Below are 20,096 nucleotides of genomic sequence, written 5' to 3'. Positions count from 1 at the left end.
GCCGTTCCCTCTAACTGTCCCTTTACCAGTTACTGCATCCTTAGCTCTCGAACCATTTTCAGATGATTATTGTTACCAACTGCCAGAATTTTTATGTCCACATGTGCTGCCACCAAGATGGCTGTGGAGAAGAGGCGGCGTTGCTCACATGTGTTGAGTCTCTGTGCCATAGGAGAGAGGAGTTGTTTTTTTTTTTTTTTCCCTTGGGGCAAAACCAACGTGCTACCATCATGAAGCACTAGATTGTGTTTCAAAGAAACAGGTATAACAACCTGCTGGTACCAGCATGTATGCAGACAGCAGCGTAGCATTTATTATAGTTAAGAAATAAATGGCCTTAAATCATGTGTGTGCGGTGTCAAAGAAAAAACCAACAACCGTACACAATAAAACCAACACTTCTCCAGCAGCTGATCAAAAGTAATGAGCATCACCCATAACAACAGCTACGCTGGGTGCAACTTGCTCTCCTCTGAGTATCTTTTATGTCTGGCAATGTGTGCATCACAGCTTCCAAAAATAATTTGTTTAAAAGGTTCCTGGTTTATATTTGTTTCCTCATCTGTCATCTCAATAGATAAAATGAAACTTTATTAAAAGCCGGGCCTTGACTAACGGGCATAATGAGTGGGTTTTGTCCATTAAAACTCTGTGCGTGCTGGAATTAATTACGTGCCTTTTGAAAAATATAAAGAACTCACTATTGTAGGACAATAGGAACTTGATGGAGCACAGCAATAATACAGTGTGTGTCATCAGTCTGGTTTTCTGCACAGCTGCTGAGCTGCAGTTAGCTGTCCCGGTGCTGGGTTTTCATGCTGTGGGGCCAAAAGCGGCATGCATTCATGGTTATTTGCTAGCAGTGCCAGCGTGAAACTCTTCGTTCTGCAAGGATGCCTACTCCAACACGGCTCTTCTCAGAGTAAGTACTGCTGCTGATCATTCGTGGGCCTCAGCACCTTGAGGGCATGTATTCTGCACCCTCCGTGTACATGAGCCGTGATAACTGCATTCACCTCAGAGGTGTAGCGCTGAACAGCACCTGGTGTGCATGAACCAAAAAGTACCACGAAAGGTGAGCTTGTGGGTTCACCTGGTGAATGTTGGGTCCCACCTGAAGACTGAGCACCCGAATGCCACCATAAAATGTACTGTTGCCCCTCAGCACCATGTCACACTTTGCCCGCACACGCTGGTCGCTTTGCTGGTTTGCGTTTAGCCGGCTGCAAAGCTGCATCCCTGATGCCAAACCTTAATAAGCCTTAATGCAAGAAACGCCTGCATCGGGATTGAAAAAAATAATAAAAATAAAATCTCTCATGACTCACAGCAACCCAGCGCTGGTATTGCTCTGCCAGGAGTCTGAGTCAGCCCCAGCACCGTCCACCAGCCCTTGGCTCTCCTCGCCCGGCACAAGGAGCAGACGCGCTCCCGGAGGCAGTGGGCGTATATGGCTGCATTCGGTTTGCTTGTAGTTCAATACAGGTGGGTCTGCAGAGCCGGAGGCAGCCTGCGGGGTGGGGGCTTGGTTTTGCTGCCTCCATCTCTTGCAGCTCTCGCCAGCGAGCCGTGCGCGTAACACGCCTGCTGCTGCGAGCTGTGCAACCCGGCCCAGTGACCCCGCTGCGCTGCTCGGGGCTGGCTGTGGCTGCAAAGGAGCAGTATCAGGGCTACTACAGGCCACAGAGGGCCAGCAGCATGGGACTCTGGCTGGAGCACCGACACGTGTGGCTTCACATCAGCACGGTGAAATACCACCTCCTTCCCTGCACCCGAATCATCAGAGACGAGCATTCAGCAACAAAGCTCCTAATTTTTATTAAAATAAAGTGTAACCTTTTATTTTCCCTTGCTCCATTCCTATAAGGAATGGCTTAATACAGGAGTTTGCGATTATCAGTGGTACAACATATGCTGAGGCAAAAAATACCACCCAAGCCAAACAAATCCCATCTTCAATACATCAGCTTTTGTTCCCTTCCTCGCAGGAGGAGAATATGGAGGGTGACACTGCTTTAATACAAACGGGGGGGCATTGGTACAAGAGGCAGTTGTGCTCCATTTCCCTCCATTCCCGATGGTATCCCACCTGTACGAGCGCTGGAAGACTCACACAGCGCACTGACTTGGACCAGCTACGCAGCTCCTCCGGGGAGGGGGCTGGAGAGCTCACAGGGCGGCATCAGTAAACAAACATGCAGATACCACCATATGGTTCATTTTTCCCTTTAAATTGACTTAAATCTTTTGAGAATTGGGAAGAAGAGCCAGAACAATAATTCTCATATTTAGATGACAGGATTGTCTTTTTCCTACTAGGAAAAAAAAAAAAGAAAAAAAAGACTACTGGTAATGTAGAGCACAGCTGCTATGCTGCAGCTTGGGCCAGAGCCCAGTGAAGGTGCCTCATAGACTTGTCCAGGTTTGGACTATTCCTGTTTGCACGACTGCAGTCAGTGAAGCCACCACCGCTGAGGAAGAGTATGCAGAGCTGGGAGTCGCTGCTGGTTTAACATCACCCTCCCCTTCTCGGGCTGCGTGTAGTTCAGGTTTAGTCATCCATTAAACACATTTTTTGATACGTGAGAGATGGAAATAGTTAACAGAAAGTGGAGAAATGGCATGATTTGTAAAGACATTTGTTATATTCAACTGTTAGCAAAGGGAAAAAAACAAGTTAACATTCAGTACCATAGTTGGGAAGATTGTCTATGTATATTTCTGTCAAGGGGCTAAGCTACAAAGCTTAGGGTGGTAAATACGCATATTTACTAAATAATGCATACCACGCTAGAGCACAAGTCAGAGCCGGCATCTGGCAGCCCAGGCTGTGCTGCCTGATCTGTAGAGCAGACAAAACCAAGCCCCTGCGAAAGCTGAAGGGATATTCCTGCCCTTCTCTTGCCCTCACACCTCGGCTTGTCCGAGGTTTGCGTTCCTTGGCAGAGCTGCCGAACCCCCCCCGCTGTGCGTGGGGCATCGCAGCGCGGGGAGCCCCCTCGTTCAGCCCCTCACGCGTGGAGTGTCACCCAGTGGGGAGGAGGCGGCACACCGGCTGCTCCGCCGAATGGCACCCTGGCACAGGCTGTGCTTCACGTTACGTTCTCCTGGCTGGCTACGTTCAACGGCTTCTCCTTAGAGGTTGCCAAAATTACCTGCTCAATAGAAAAGAAAAGCCTTACGAAAAGCGATGGAGCAGAGCGGTACTTGGTAGAGTTTCTAGGCGCACTTTTCAGAGGGCCCTTAAGATCAGAAGTTGGTCTTTAGAGACAACCTCGTGTGTGTCTGCCCCTCAGTTAACGCAGTTCAGGAGGTTCTTCTTGCAGAACGGATCCCCCCTGGTCCACTGCTTCTTGTGCTGCCCATGTAGGTCTTCAGCTGTTTTGAGTTAACAACTTCTCTCAGCTTCCCGGTCTGCCGCGGGCTGACCCTCCTGCCCAGCAGCATCTGGTGGGAATGTGACCCCGAGCCCCCGCGTGCCGTCACCATCTGGGGGTTTGGTGCTCTCTTCTCCCTGGCGTACCTGCCTGCTTGCTGCTCGTTGCTGCTGCTCCTTCAGCTCACTGTAGGAACGGGAAAAGGTATGAAAGATGGACGTGACCGGGAAAGCCATCAGCAAAATCCCGCTCAAGATACTGCTCAAGGCTACCACCTGTCCGGGGATGCTACGAGGCACCATGTCCCCGTAGCCAACAGTTGTCATGGAGATCACAGCCCACCAGTAACTGGTGGGGACGCTTGTGAATTCTTGCTTGGCTCCCAGTTCGCTCTCAGCCAGGTACACCAGGGGCGAGAAGAGGGCCATGGCGACGCAAAGGAAGAGCAGGAGGAGCCCGAACTCCCTGGTGCAGCGGCGGACGGTGAGCCCCAGCGTCTGCAGCCCCAGCGAGTGCCGTGCCAACCTCATCACGTACAGGATGCGCAGAGCCCGTAAGAAGCGCAGCACCAGGCCCACTCGTTCCAGGTACTTGTTCCCGGCTCCCCCGCTGGGCTTGCTGCTGTTTTTCGTGGAGACCATATCCACCGTGAGAGAGATATAGAAAGGCAAGATGGCCAGGATGTCGATGATGTTGAGGGGGGTTTTCAGGAAAGCACACTTATTCTCTGCCTGGATGGATCGCAGCAGGAACTCGAATGAAAACCACGCCACGCACACCGTCTCCAGCACAAAGATGTCGTAGCACTTCCGCGAGCATTCACCCTGGGGAGAAGAGGAGCAGGGAACACAGAGAAGGGGGAAGAAAAAGATTTAGCCGGAGAGCGAACCGAAGAAACGAAGAGTGGCAGTTCTTAAAGGAAAGCACCATGTGAAATCGATACGAATTGCGTGGTACCGAAGTAAAATCATCGCTGCTAAGAGCAGCTGGAACAGATAACTGAAGCCAGAGCTACTAGCTACGTGTTTGGCTGCAGGACAGGTCAACGACACTCAGGAGCATCCCGAGCCTGCCAAGAATTTGGTGCGATGGTATCAGCTGTCGGCCAGGGAGCCCGCTGCTGAAAGGCCAGTGGCTCACACCTCATTTCTAACCAAGCCTTTAACACCCTTTAGAAAGGATTAGTACAGGATTCACGGATTTTAATAAATGAGTGATCCCTCCCTTTCTGATCAATAATAAATTGCTTATAAATGGCTCATAAACACCTACAGCATTTTATGTTATGTGCTTGGAGTCATCTTTAATCTATTATTCAGAGAATGTAGATCATTTTTTATATTGTAGTGAACATTTATTAACACACTAGCCCTATAGTCAAAAGCTTATATAAAGTACTGTTAAACATAGGTATTTCTAAAAGAAAAAGTACCACAAGAGTAGAGGTAGGGCCCGGAGAGATAAGCATTTTTAATTGCCTCACCTGTAACAACTAATGACCACGATGCCCTCCCCAAGCCTTCTAGGGCACTGGAAGAGGAGGTCTTCCCTGCAGGCTCACTTAGTGGAAAATATACAGAGAACTCTGGTTCTTCAGTTATGATGCCTGTAAACAAACCAGCCTTGGCGCATTGGAACAGCAATAAACAATAATGCTGGTGATGACTGCTCTTTGATTCTTAATTCTACAGCACAAATACTATGGCAATTCTCTGCTACATCACGGGTAGTAACACCAGCTGAATACTAATGAGCTTCTCTAAATAAACAGATTTTGATGTGGACAATTATAGGGCTAGTGCTGTTTCCTCTGTAAATGCTCATATAAAAGTGTTAATCCTCTGGGGGCTTTGAGCGGAAGGCAAGTGTATATTTATTTAAGGGAAGTGTATATTTATTCGGTGAGCTAGTTTGATTTTGAACAGTTCATGAAAACGCTTGTAAGCATGTAGGAGTCCATCCATGCCAGCGGGGTGTGTGACTCCCACTGCATGCCACTGGTATTAGGTACCAATGTAAAACCTCGTTTTGCTCGCCTATGCTAAATAATAGCAATAAAATATCACTTGAGTGGCGAGGCTGTGTCAAGCTGGTCCCCATTTCACCACTGGAGAAGCTGAGAACCTGGCACTTCTATAAACAGTTCTGCCCACATGCTCACCACAGGTGTCTTTTGCTAGGCAGAGCCAAGGAAATTTTTACTGCACAGCACCACTTCCTAACTTCATCCCTCTCTGTGTTTATGCACAGGTTTTTCCCTGTTGTGAAAGAAAATGGCAAAGGAGAGATGAGACTTTTGCTCTCTTTGCTAACCACAGCGTTCCCCAAAATGTCGGGGAGCGACTGGATACATGTTTCAAGGGCTGCTGTGCTGCTGGCAGCAAGAGCAGTGTCATCACACTGAGTGAGTATAAAGCCTTGTGTTACCTCAATATGATAACCAAAATGCTGAGGCACCCTCTCCATTTCACGCTTAAGAGATCGAGACAATGACTAAATGACTAAATAATAGGAAAAAAATTGTGACAAGGAATCCTGAGAGACAGTGTTTACGGTCCTTCTATTAAACATGATGAAAGGCTGTAGTGCCTTGTATTTATAGATTTTTTTTTTTTTTTTTGTATTCCACTTTTCAATTGACATATGATGTACCTCCCACTGTCTCCCAGCGGGTCATGCTGATAGGGAGAGAAAACTTACTTGTCCCATTGAAATTGCTGTCAAGATTTTAAGCATATTGCAGGGAGGAAGGATAATCTTGTTTTACTAGTGTAGTAGTTCAGATAGCCTGTCTTTAACTTCCTAATTTTGATAGGTGTGAAGACAAGAAGGAGCTGAATTTATATCTGCCTCACCAAACTAATTTGGTCATAAACAAGTATTTTTGTCACAATCATAACACATAGGACAAAACATTTTGGTTTTAGGGGCTTTGCTCCTATCACAGCATAATTAAGCTCTCAGGCTCTCCCATCAGATACAGCACCAAGATGCTTTCACACCACCACACATATCTGGCTCTGTGGGCCAGAGCCAAAGCTCACAAGGTCAGCGGAAGGACCCTGCCTGTGCCACTGTAACTTCTCACCTTATTACCAAGAAACCAGCCATCAGACCGATACTGTCCCAGAGCCCTGCTGCCTGGGAACCTCTCACCAGGATATGCTTGATCTCACACCTACGGGCAATGGTTGCAGGTGATCAGCAGCTCCCGATACTATCCTTGCACATGCACAAAAGGATCAGGCTGAGACATTAGGAAGACAACCCATACAAGAACAGCTATGGCTTCAGCAAAGCAGCAGCAATGGCAAGAAGGAAAAAACCCCAATATGCAAATTTGCTTTCTCTGAAAGGTACATCGCTACTTGGGCCACCGCATATGGAAACTAAGATGTAGCTCGCCTTAAGAGACCTATCTGGCAGGAAGCGTTCTGGATTCTGATGTGCATATATATAATTTTCGTGTCACTAAATGTTTAAGGAGAGTCAGTGAAGCCTATAGAGAATTTAGCCTTGGAATAGACCTACAAAGACATTAAGGCGTTTAATAGCTAATTTGGCACCTAATTCCCCCAGCGCTCTCTATTTGGTGGATAAGGAAAGGGAACTCTCCAAAGTCCTTCTGTGGATGAGTTTTGGTGTGGGAGCAAACAGGAGTGAAAATTGCTCCTCTTAACGGACTACCAGTGGAGATGACTTTCGGAAGACTCCATCTGCCCTCCCACACTCTGACATGTTTATCCTGTGTAGGTTCACAAACCTACAGCTTTGCTATTTATGTCTCCAATCTTCCTGCAGAACTACATCAGAAACGCAAGTGCGGGAGCAGCCTGGCAACCTTCGCTCAGCTGAGCACGAGAGGCTTGGCGATAGCTGAAGCTCGGGCCATCCAACACGGCAGAACCAAGCTGGCATCTTCGCCCATCACTGTAACGAAGAGCTGACACGTACTCCATCCAGAGCTGATGCTGGGCTCTGGCTTTTCTCCGCTCTTCCCACTAGCCACAGCAGAGAGCTGACATTGTGAATGCCGCAATGTTTACTTTCAGTAGAGTGGGGCGATAATGCTCTGCTACACAGCGTTCATTTTAATGGGATGAAACAATCTCCTCTTTTAGCTAATGCACAATTATCTTCAGCAAAGTGCTAGTCTTTCCCAGTATCGTTATTAACCTATTGCAACCTGAACAAGCCAGGCTCTGTCCGAAGGCAGTCCTGAGAATAAGAGGGTCTGAACACGCTTTTAGAAAACAGACCTGTGTGTCAATTAACCTGCCAGAGGCCCTTTTTTTCCACTAATTAAATGTCTTCCTGTCCCCTGGACCATGTTTCAATATCATCTAGGTATGACCTATAATTATCCTCACATGAAATCAAAAACAGTAACAGCAAAAACGTGTTTCATGCTCTTTGTGCTTTGCTTCTTTCAGCTGCAGCTGCTTTTCCTTGCAGTTTTTTCCCCTTGATTACAGCATTGTTAAAAAAAAAAAAAAAAGCAATTTTTCTCTTTCTAAAACTTTCAACTATGTATTCGAGTCCAAACGGATGCTGTAATTCTGCTTAGGGCTTTGAGGTTTTTTTCCATTCAAGAAAATAAAACAAAAATGCGCAGAAAGACACACACAGAGATGGAAAAAAGCAATCAAGAATTAATCAGCCATCAGCATAAGAGAAAAACAAGTCCTAACAGAATAGGATAGCATCCTGCCCAAAATAGGTCTGTATGAAATCTGTCTGTTCTCAAAAAAGATCAAGCTATACCAACTCATGGCCATAAACATGTACATTAACACCTACATACTGCTTTTTACTTTTTGTAAGCAAAATAGCTAGCTCTCATAATAACTAAGCAGATTTCTTCAGCTTGTAATCTAATGGATACATTCTTATGATCACATTTTCCTATCTAGCTTTATGAAACTGGGCCACAGGAAAGCTTTTTTTAGGTTTCATAAGAATTTGATTTCTTTTTGTCTTTTAGAGGTCTAAACAAAAAATAGCATGAATGGCAGTCACAAAGGACACCCCCATTGCACTTTTCTAGTATGAAAAGACTAACATTCTTTTTTTTTTAATGTGCATATAACCATGCCATTAAATAAACAATCTCTTTGGCTTTTGATTGCAAAAAGCAGTGGTATAATAAAAATATATGTTGTTCTTTACAAGATGTATATGTTTATTTAGGTGTGTACATGTGTTTCTTTCAAACAACAAGTAGATTTTTTTTTTTTCCTGTGCAGAGATTACTGGAGTATGGGGAAATATCTGCAGTTGCACAGGATTTTGGGGCCATATACTAATGTCAGCTCAGGGCACAAGAAAATAAAAGAAGGAAGGTCTCAATGAGTAATTCTATGCAGTCAAATTAAAGTGAATCTCCTTCACTAGGATTTATAGAAATTTGCTGTCAAAAAGCCAACCGCAGTATCTTTCTTCCGGAGAAACATTTTCTTTGCCAAAGGTTCCTTTGGCAAAAGGAAAATTACAAAAAGAAAAGCTGGTGTCACTCGAGTTCAAATCCAGCTGTACTCATTGCTCTGTACGGTCTGTCTAAAAATTGCAGGCATCTTTCAGAACTGTTTTGGTTTGGCTTGCAGGGTCCCTTTCACTGGTACTTCCCTGCACTGCGCCTCAGAAAAATTCTCCACTGTGTGTTGTGCGACTTCTTGACCCTGCCTTTGTCCTCTGGTCTCCTGAGAAGAAATTCTGACTCTCCTCTAGACTCTTGCAGGCTTTGACGCCATCTCCCCCCTCCGGCATTAGAAGATGTCAAAAGCCACATCACCTCTAACTGCCCCAGTTCTTGTGTTGCTTTGCACACACATTTTTTTATGGTCAGCAGCTCCACAGTACTTTCAAGGAAGAAGTTTCAGTGCTGCCCACTTCCCCCCTATAGTGAAGATTTCACTCCCTGACAAACGTGTACGTTAAGAAAAAAAACCAAAAAACATGAGAGGCATTGCGTGCAAAAATGCTTACATAAGCTTTAAATCATGACATCTCTAAAATGATATTTTTGTTCTCTTCCACTTGCCCCTTGTCACTCGAGCCTTTTGAGTCATGGATTTTAAGTGTTTCTCTGTGCCCATCGGATCAAACTCTTTTCTAACAACAACAATGTGAAAATTGAAATTCTGACGTAACCTGCAGACAAAGTCCCTGAGGCTGCTGTACCCGGTCTGCCCGCCGCCTGGACGCGGGGCTTCGGCGAGCGAGACAGCCCCCAGCCCAGCGGCTCGGGCTGTTCCCCTCCGACTGGGGCATGAGGCTGAGCTGCCTGTTTCAATGAACGTCTGCAGGGAGATTCAGAGGACAGACACCCCACCACACTTCCAATTATTCAGCAGCCCAACACTTGGACCACTTGCCCGGCTTGGGAGAGACCCAGCTCCTGCTCCTAAGCCAGCAGGGTGGAAGCCTGCGCCTGGCTCTGTCCCAGCCCGCGGGACCCCCCGGAGCACTGGGTGCTGGGTCACCGCCTTCTCTCGTCCCAACTATCGCTGTGAAATGAAGAAGCCTTCCCCCCCCAAAATTCCTGCAAAACAGCAATGTTCCCAGAAACGTGCCTCCCCAACAGAACCCAAAGATTTTGCTCACACTGGCGCTTTCTGATGAAAAGCAATCTTCTGATGAAAAGTGATTTTCTGGTGAAAGCATCCAGCTAATTTTCACAGTAAGGATGAGTGCGTGACTCTTGCGATGCGACCAGCTGCTGGAGGGGCTGCAACAGAGCCTGCCCTCGGGCGCAGGCACGCTCCCCTCACCACTGACCACCTACAGACTTGGTGACTGCAATTCCATACATCTGCCATTAAAGCCAGGGTCAGGGTGAACTCGCAGCCAGCCTGCTCCGAGTATTTCTTGCGCTCCTGAGCAAAGATGATTCAGCTACTGCACACTCTGTCCTCAAAGCTGGCTGGCTGTGAATTCAAAGTAACGGTTTCTCTTTTTAAAGTCGCCAAGGGGCCATGAAAGAGCCCTCTGCTTCTGGCTGTACACCCTTTGATCTGTAACTAGAGCTCAGTTCATGCTTCATCTTCAGCCCAGCTGCTAGAAAAGGTAACCAGAGTCTTGCCTTCAGTGGGGAAGGTTGTCATTAATGGTTTGCAGTTATGTTACAGACACAAGACAGCTCTTGTACAATTGTTCCTCTACAACTTCTCTTTGTTGAAGAGACAGGGAAAGGAGGTGGGCAGGAGCCATATCTACGTTAGACTTATCTCTCTGGATTTCCTTTGATCCCGAGACAGCACAGCCCCAAATCACCACTTTTGAAAACCTCACAGCCTGTCATTTTTATTCTGCCAGTGAAGCTCCAAATAAACACGGAACACCGACAGAAACAAGGGAGATGCCAACAGACTATGGCAACTGCTTAGAAGGTAACTTCGGGGTGTGCTAAAATCCATGGCCAGAGTCTAATCAGCTTGTAAAATTACATGCCGTGCCATTCAGCTGCAGTCATATAGCCAAGAGGTTACTGAGATACAGCTACCCGCAGGTGCCTTGCATTTCTGTCTCAAATTGCTCTTCTGCCATGCAACTACAAAGCCAAATGGTTATTACGTTCATGGAAAGCTCAGAAGAGGGTCTGGGAGTCAATGGGAGGGAAGAGAAGACCACGTGCATGAGTTTACCCGTGCACTGTGGCAGCTTATGACCACCCTTGCAGACTAAATAGGTGGGAGGCACAGATGGCACTCGTGATCCACGAGGCTGCAGAGGGAACCAGCTGTGTTTCCTAGAGTTTCTCTGCCCAATCCACCAGCAGCCTGCTGCTTTGGGCCATCTCAGCCCCAAACTGCATGACCAAAATTGGATACTGTAGGTAGGACTTGGGTTTCTAAGCCATAAATATTGAGCCTTGAGACCTGTTTAACTGTCACCTTTTTCCCTGCAAATGCCGTAGATGTCTTAACAGCTGGACTCTTGACTGCATGGATTTGGCATATACATCTGAATTGTGGAGAAAGACACAGACGCAGGGGATTCGATCACCTACCTACCAGGCAAGACTGTTGTTGTGATCCTAAGGCTGCCCTCCATCTCCCTGCCTCCTTCACTTACTGTCCCTGCCACATGGAGATTATGTTCCTCAGTCCACTGTCCTGCTTCTTTTTGCCCCAGTAGAGTTGCTGGGAAGAATGGAAAGCAGGTAAGAAGTACTACAGACGCACAAAATGCCCTCTCATTAGTATCTTCTTCTCAACCAGCTTTTCTCACACCTGCATCCACTTTTAGCACACACTTCTCCAAAAGCAACAGTATTTGTTAGAGGGAAATGAATGTTATCTGACTCTACTTTATGGAAAGCAACCGAGAACTAAAATCTGCAAGAAGCAAACATATAAAGAAGAAACCAGACCTTAAATACCTGTGAAACAGAACACCATCAACTTGCCTGATTTTTCAGACGCCTATCAGGAACAGCACAGTACCTCTCCCAGAGAGGCTGGAAGGGGTAAAGACATCTAACATCTGAGATGTTAAGATGTAAAGACCTCTAACATCTTAAAACTCCTCAGACTCTGTGACTATGGCTAGGATTAGCTTGAGGGAACAGCATGTGCTCCAGCAGCCAGCTGCTACTATCTCCCCATCCGATCATACAACACACCAGGAGAGAGGGGCTATACTGTAACTTAAGGAGGAGCGATGTACCCAGGATAACATTTTATTTGAGGATACTTCTTAAGACTCTGCTCCATTCTCACTGCCTAGTGACCTCCTCATCAGCTAGTATTCCCTTCGCTTTGTACTTCTTTGGTTTTCTCATGTTCGTAATCTGCTTCACTGCAATGAGTACACACAGCTTCTCACAACCTGTGGTTTTCACCCTTGAAACAAGCCTTGATGCCAGTTCCTTCTTGCTTACCAAATACACACATGCTAAACAACCAACACTTGCATTTGGAGCTCACTGATAGGTCCCAATATATAAGTGAAGGATTCCATTTGTTCGAGAACCACCCATGTTCAACAAGGATGATTCAAACTGGAATGAGTTGGAAGAGCAACCCAAGGTTACTTGCATGGCTAGTGGAATGGAAAACCTATCATCTTAAAAACAGACAATTAAACGCATTTGACTTGTTTACCGCCATCAAGTGAAGGCAGAGCAGAGCCATGTTTGCTGTCTATAAATATACCAAGGGGATGAAGTGAAGCACTGTTTAATGGTGTGGTCAAATGCTCTCATTCAGGTCTACCTGGACGCCCCGAAAGTACTGCTATCTCCATCTGCTACCTGTCTGTTTACAATCCACAGCTCAGCCCATGGAACGGGACATAGGGTCATTCCTTAATCCTCTTCAGTGCAAAGTCAAACAGGGTAACTCACTGGTTGGTTATGCTGCACCAGCTGACTTCGTTCAGGAGTGGCTGGGAAGGGCAACACCATCACCTGCGTAATGGCCATCAGCAGGCGAGGTAGGAGTGGGAAGGAGAGGGACCCAAGACGCTCAGTTTGCACTAGCTATTTGCAAAGAGAGCCCGCCACTAATTGAAAGGACAGTGTTGGCAGGAGAAAAACCAGCTACACCAGCTTCCAGAATCTGTACTCTAGAAGACACATGAGGTTCCAAAAGAGCCCCCCTGCAAGAACAGGGAAGGCCAGAAACCTTTTAAGATGAAGCTTCTCAGTTTCTGGAAATGGTGATGTGTCTCCACAACAGCAGGAGACTGCACTCCCCTCAGAGGTCCTCTCCAAGTCCTACCTGTCCATAATGTCCAATTAGCAAAGGAAACGATGTGCTCGATGCTGCTGGAGCTGGGCCTTGGGGGGGGGGGGGGTCCGACATCCCTACCTGGCTTGTCCATGGCTTTCGTCTGTGCATGTGTGTAAGATGTAAGTAAGTAGGCTATTAATAATATTTAGAGAATTACAACCTATATGTACAAGAACAGGTTTGCTGCCATTTGTTTGAACAAATATTCTGAGTCAAAACACTGGTTTTGTATTTGGCGCCCGCTTTGGCAATTTTACCACCTCGCAGTGCCATTTGGAAATTGTCTGAAGATGAACAGCTACAGAGGAAGACATGGGTCCATGAGAACAAAGTATTATATTTGAAACTCATCAACTCCCATGGCATTCGGGGCAGGATTTCACAGGCCACTGCCCATATGGCTTGCTGCCTGGCACCTTTGCCATGCTGCAGACCCCCCCTCTGTGGGAAACACCCATGGGTGACACAGCCTGACCTCAGGGGGCTGCTCAGTGCGGAGGAGTTATTTATCAGAGTCACTGCCACGGACAGAGGCAGGAATGCAGGAAAAAGAATTATGATTTCACCAAGCAATGGTGTCAAAGAACAGCTTCACTTTAGAAACACTGATGTTCTTAGTGTTTCTCAGTAAAAATTACCTTGGAATTTTCTATTTCCAGATTTCCAGAATGTTTTTCTGGGTTTTGGCCCTGTTTTTTTGTTGAAACTGAAAGTAAAAAAACCCCAAGAGAATAGTGAGGCACCAGAAGCCTCCTTGCTGACAAGTGTCCCCCTCTCCCCCTGATTTCACATGAACTAGAAATCTTCCTCCTCAGCCCATTCTCCTTTCTAGCTCTGACAGAGGCATCATATCCCCCCAGGCTTGGAAACTACAATGCTTTTTGTAAAAATCCATTCTCTGCAAACCTAAGCAAATGCTTGATCCTGAGCTTTTACGTGAAGAAGCCCAGTTACCTTGCGAATTAGCAAATCTCCTGATTTCTGGCGAATAATCCTAGCTTGTATTTTCTATCCTAGTGCTCTGAAAATAAGACAGACTCGGTTCTTGCTTGAAAAAACTTGAGCAATGGCACTTGGCACTTACAGCACACCTGCTTCTCATAAACATGGCAGGACTGCAAAAATAAAGATGGGGGATATCTCCCGTAAGTGGCAGCATAAATCAAAACACTGCAGAAGCAGAGCGGGGCTGAGTCCTCGCCAGGGGCACTTATGTGCAGTTCAAACAGTTTTCCCAGGGAATGACAACACCTAGACCCAACACTTCCCTCTGAAAGGACCAGCCCAAGAGAGACAGGGCTGTGTTACAAAGCAGTGGCATTCCCAATGCTTTCACGCCTACACAACCCCTGGGAAAAGATGATGCTGTGGTGGTACCTGGCTGTGCTCACAGATAGATGCAGACAGTCTGTCTAGAACTGTGGTCTTCCTAAACCCAATGCCCTCTTTTCTTCTTCTCCTCAAGCTTGTGTCACACCAAAAAAGAATCTCAGCCTTGTTTTCTCTCTCTCTCTTACTAATTGTATTAAAAAGAACAACTGACTCCTAACAGCATTTAAAAGCATATTTTCCCTCTTATTTCCCCCAGTTTCCCCCTTCTTTCAATCCCTGTTTTAGAAGCTGTTCTCCTCCTCCTGCCTCCCACTCATTGCTGGTTCTATTTTACTGACCCACATTAGTTTTACTGGTTCCTGCAACCCCATACCCTACCATAGAAGTTGGGGGTGTCTGTTTTTTCTCTTGGAGAAAAGGAGGGCAGAGTCCAGCTTACTCTTGTCCTCTTTCATTTTTTTACAAACCTGTTTTTTCCTCCCTCTCTTTCCCTTTATCCTATTATCTGAAAGCAAGTAGAAGGATTTGCCTATGTTGCCTGTGGGCAGATTTGCTCTCCTGCTGGTAGTGGCTCAGTCGCAGCTGGCAGTCTGCTACCGCATTGCCCTTGCACTGAAATGCTGTAAGCTGTGCTCCTGCATTTGCAAAAAGTGGCTGAATTTTTGCAAGGTGGATCTGACCACTGCAAAACCCCGCACTCTCTCATATTCTTTCTGCTCAAGGCAACAGTAACAGTGTTTTCTGTGACAGTAGTGCAGAAAATATGAACTGCATGACTTACCTTAAATTAGGCAATATTTCTACCGCATACAAAACAGGAGAATATATCCACAGCTTCTGCCCACAGACACTCAGTGTTTGAACCTTTCAGGAGGGTGCTGTGATTTCTTTTCTGCCGTCGTCTCTACCCAGTACAGCATGTACCAAGTTTCCAACAGGGCTCAGGATGTATTGGATGGCTGGGACCTTCACACTACTCTCTCTATTTCCTCATTGTATCCAGGCTCAGAAAACGAGCTGGAGCAGAGGGAAAAGGAGCGTGTGTGTGCTTGCATGGTAAGGTAAGGGTACGAGGGCCCTGCCAGTGAATGGCATCCTGCTCGTGAGTGACCCACAAGCTCAAGTCTGAACAGGAGCTAATACTGGGACTAAGCCCCACCGGTAACATGTCGCAGCCCCTGTATCACCCCCCGCGAACGCAGTCAGCGCTGGACAAGATACCTTGGTCAGGATGCTGCCGTCACAGGGCCAGACTCATGCCACGTCAGTCCTCTTCAGAAAGCTTCCAGGCTTCTGAGGTTTTCTGGCTGCCCTCGCCTTTAATCGCAATTATGAACTGCCACTGCTCATTTCATCTTACTGATGACTTCAGGTCTAAATAGACATGAGGGCCAAGGAAGCCCCAGACGTACAGCATCCTCGCTGGCACCTCCTGCATGGGGGGGACAGACAGTGCTCCTGCAGGAGCGAGCCGGGGACGGGATGGCCATCGCTCACTGAGCCGTAGGGCCAGAAGGGGCTCTGGAGCTAATCCTCTGCGGAGCAGAGGGTCTCACCAAGTGGCTCATGGATCACACACATGGTTTCAACAGAGCCGAGACATAATGTTTAGAAGGACTGACAGAATGTATTCAAAAACTCTATGAGATGTACTCAAGCATCCTTAGATAAATGGTTTCCATTGTTAATTACCCACACTGTAATACACTTTATTTAGAGCATGAGTTTGTCTAGCTGCAGGTTCCAGTTATTGTTCACTGCTGTCCACAGACATTCTCTTATTCTGCTGCTTACTGCCCTAAAAACTCTTCTACTGTCTCACTATAAAGCAGAATTTTCAGATTTTAAATCATTCTTTTAACTTTTTTCTTCCACTTACCTGCTTAATGGTTACCAGTCTGGCCACAGTATCTCAAGCCTCATGCTTTGCCTCTTAACTAGTCAGACGGGAAATTGTGTGCAGCCAGTAGTTCACCAGGGTCTCTAAATCCTTTCTGAGTACCCACTTTCCCAAAGAGTCTTTTGTCCTGAGCTCTCCACACTCTCTACACTTAGAGGTTGCACTTTCTGCTGATGAACACGCAGTTACCTCCCCATGTTTAAATCATTTCAGCTAACTGTGCCAGATACTTCCAATCCCTAACTAGTGTGTCATTTCTGTGCTACCTGTAAACTTCATTTGCAATTGTTTTGTATTTTCTCCCAAACCACCAGCAAAACACCTAAGTAGCTCTGGGCCAACACCAGAGACACTTGCATGCCTTTCTGCGTACACTGTCACCGGATGATGATTTCTCATGTTAGTTTTCTGCTACTTCAAAATCTAAGAGAAACTTTTTGAACGTTTAATAAGGTAGGTAAGTTTTTGAAAAATGCCATTTTTATTAAGGAAGGATGTTGTGTGGCACTAATTCAAATATCTTACAGAAGTACCTACATCAGAAGGTTTTTTTTTTTCAGAAAACTTTGTAACCTCATAAAAATTATACTAAGTTTGACTAATGAGTGGTGTTCTACACAGACTAGAATTAATTATGCTGTTGTCCTCAAAAATGTTGCCGATTATACTTGGTACCATCTTTTTCATGGTTCTACTTGGAACTAATATCATGCTGACCTTTAGAAAAACCAACAAGCTTATAGTTTTCTCCTGGTCCTTTCTTAAGTCTTTGTTAAAAACCTACTGCAAAAAATGCTTTAACCTTTTTTTTTTTTTTATTTGTATACCACTCTTCCAACTTAATTTGTCTTGAATCTAAATGTCTCCATGCACACTGCAAAAAGCCCTCAATTTCAAAAACTTATATATTTCATCTCAATCGTCACATTTTAAGCAACGAAAATGTAAGCATTTATAATGTTAAATGATTTAATGCAATTTTTCTAAGTGCTATACACATGAATCAGCTCATTACCTCAGCCTAGCTATATGAGGTCTAGCCAAACGTAAATCTGGTTGCTTTCTTTCATTCCAAACCTCCAGTATTGATAGCAACATACCCTGGAGCTCTGAGATGAAATTTCCAGATGATACTTTTATTACAAATAAATGAAAGATTTCTCTCTTTCAGAACACTAGGACAGTACTCAATAACCCCATGGAGCACAAACACTCTTGCAAAAGGCAGTGGAGCAATCTATGGAGTAAAGAAGCGATGCTGTACCCTCAGGATATTACAGAGCAGGCTATACTGAGTAGTGACAGTAATTTTACAAACATGACTGGAGGCCAAGCAACTCTTATCGTGACATTGCTTCAGAGACTCCCTGGATGATTTACCTGGAAGTTAGGAGAATAAACCCACTGGTAGGTATAGATAGTTATGGTGGTGGAACCAGAGAAATATTAAAAGAAATTAAATATGGAGCATATTTTGCGGGGTGAGCCACGTTGCACCACATGTAAACCAGTTAACAACATGACAAAGTTACCAATGCTTTTATGGAAGAGTCTTAGCTGTTCCATTATTTATCGCTAATGTTATATTGCGGCATATTTATACAATATTTAAAGGAAGACCTGAGCCTCCTATTTATTCATAAGAAGATATCCTGTAGTCTGAAAGAGTTCATTAGCACAGCATAAAGTATTAACAAGTCAACAGGAATTTTGTCTTACTCAACTCTTGCGTCCTCCCCAAGCTAACAGTGCAGAGAAATACTCTCTGTTTTTTTACTTCTAAGCCTAAAACACTGCAGAGTCTCAGTTGGTTCCCGAAGTCTATATTGTAACCTACTGTCCTCAAAATCTTCCAGGGCAGCTCCTTGTCCCATCAGGATTTCTCTCTTTACTTAGGAAAAGCAACTTGGGAAAAGACGCTGCAGTGAGACCCAGAGTTGGTGAGAGCTCAGGCGGTAACTTCGCCGAGATGGGGAATTCTGAGCTGAGGGTCTGCAGGCTCACTGTGGGACTCTGTGCAAACCTGTTCCACAGTGCCGTGTCCCCACCCCCCAATCTAAAGGCAACTCTAGTGGAAGAAAACACAACATTCCTCCTAACCCTCCTGATACAACAGAGAAAGATTTTCTTCCCAGGACCATGTTTCCTTTTTTTCCTCTTGAAGGAGCTGCCACGACAGAACAAGTAGGTATGTCTGCTAAAGTTTAAATAGCTTCAATCAAGCAGGAAAGCTGAATTTTTTTTTTTTTTTCAGGAGAGGGAGGAATGCAGAAAGTAAATTTTTACCCCCCCAAGAGGAGCAAGCAAGCCAAGGAGAAGGAATGGCGAGAGCTCTCCAAAAGTATTCATGACTAAATACCACTAGTTGTTATCCAGCACCCTGTCCACACCACCCATATCAAGAATAACCAATTGCTCCTTCAAACATTTTCTATTAATTAGCAGCTTCAGGTAGCCTTGCAAACAGCAAGGACCATCTCCGAAAAGAGGTAGCAAAGCTGGCACGCGGTGTGCTATTTGACCAGGGGGTTTCCAGGCCGCTGGAGTCCTGGGCAGTGGCGGGCAGAGCGGATGCAGTGGGCACTGTGTTGTGCAATCACGATGCTGAGCACTCACAGCACCAAATGTGTTTCCCTAGTGTGTGAATACAACAATCCCAAACTCGGTAAAATAAACTGATACCGAGATATGCTCTAATGCTAACAGCTGGATTTGGATGACCAGTAAAAGAAAGATTTAGATTCAGCTCTGCAAAGGAAAGACATGTATATATAATACATCTATTTCTTTTACATTAAGGACTGTATCATTCAGATGGTTCACAGACAAGCACACTTCCCAGAAAAAATGATCAAACGACATGATCATCACTTCTTGGTATTTGCAAAGAACATTTTGCCATTAGTCTTATATTTGCAAATTCCATGGAAGTCAGATAAAAGATGCACACCACCCAAAACCCCCACACAACTCAACATTTAAGGTTTAGATTGAGCAGTGCAGAGGTTCTCAACTCCTTGATTTTAAAGCTGTGTGATCCACAGAAGCAATGTCACTTTTATCTCTCAAACCTCATCACTTTCAACTGCTTTCAGTCAAACCTGAGCTGTCTGAAAGGCAACATGCACAGCAAATTTCTCTGACCATCAGATAGGAGCTGGGAGACCACACTATGATGACTCAGACTTGCACTGCAGAACTTTGCAGTTACTCCTCAGTTTTGGACTCTAAGGATATCATACCAGTAATTGCATCTTGCATGAACTAGGTTGGTCTCACTTACGAAAAGAAAAAAATGTCCTTGCTTAGAAACCTAGCTCACAGTCCGAGGCATGAGGAATGTGCCCATGTACCTGAACAGCAGTATAGATGTAATTTTTATTTCTGTTACGATGATGGTCACAGACGTTATGTTTAACAACTTCTGTCCCAAAGCATTCACAATCTAAGTGCAGGACTACACAGAACAGGCAATGAAATTACATGAGGCAGATCGAGCACATAAATAACAAAGCAAACTTCTGCTTATTGCTGATGACTAAAGCTGTGGGCAAAGGGTGCTCTCAAAGCTTGTAATTTGGACTGTGTTACCATTTTGATTTAAGTACCATCTGAGCAGAAAACCTACTTTAAGCTTATGAAAGAAAAAAATAAGAAACACCTTACTTTTAGTGAAAATAACCGCTCTGCAGTGGTGCAAGTCCTACATCCCTTAACCAAGGGCACGCGAATGGGAAAGTGAATATGAATCTC

General features: G+C 45.4%; 1 protein-coding gene across 5 annotated transcripts in view; it reads right to left on the bottom strand.

Moving 5' to 3' along the window:
* Positions 1-1,793: 1,793 nt before the first annotated feature.
* Positions 1,794-20,096, bottom strand: part of KCNG2 (potassium voltage-gated channel modifier subfamily G member 2) — a 62,473-nt gene continuing 44,170 nt past the window's right edge. For 4 of the 5 annotated variants that reach the window (XM_069809236.1, XM_069809237.1, XM_069809238.1 and 1 more), the window contains exon 3: positions 1,794-4,201. In XM_069809236.1, coding sequence (XP_069665337.1) covers positions 3,389-4,201 — 813 coding nt within the window. In that variant the 3' untranslated portion in view covers positions 1,794-3,388. The remainder of the gene's footprint in view (positions 4,202-20,096) is intronic. The other variant, XM_069809240.1, reaches the window with a different exon arrangement.

Source organism: Haliaeetus albicilla, chromosome 21, assembly GCF_947461875.1.
Source record: "Haliaeetus albicilla chromosome 21, bHalAlb1.1, whole genome shotgun sequence".
In the NCBI taxonomy this organism is placed as follows: domain Eukaryota; kingdom Metazoa; phylum Chordata; class Aves; order Accipitriformes; family Accipitridae; genus Haliaeetus; species Haliaeetus albicilla.
This window is presented reverse-complemented; position numbering and strand designations above follow the sequence as displayed.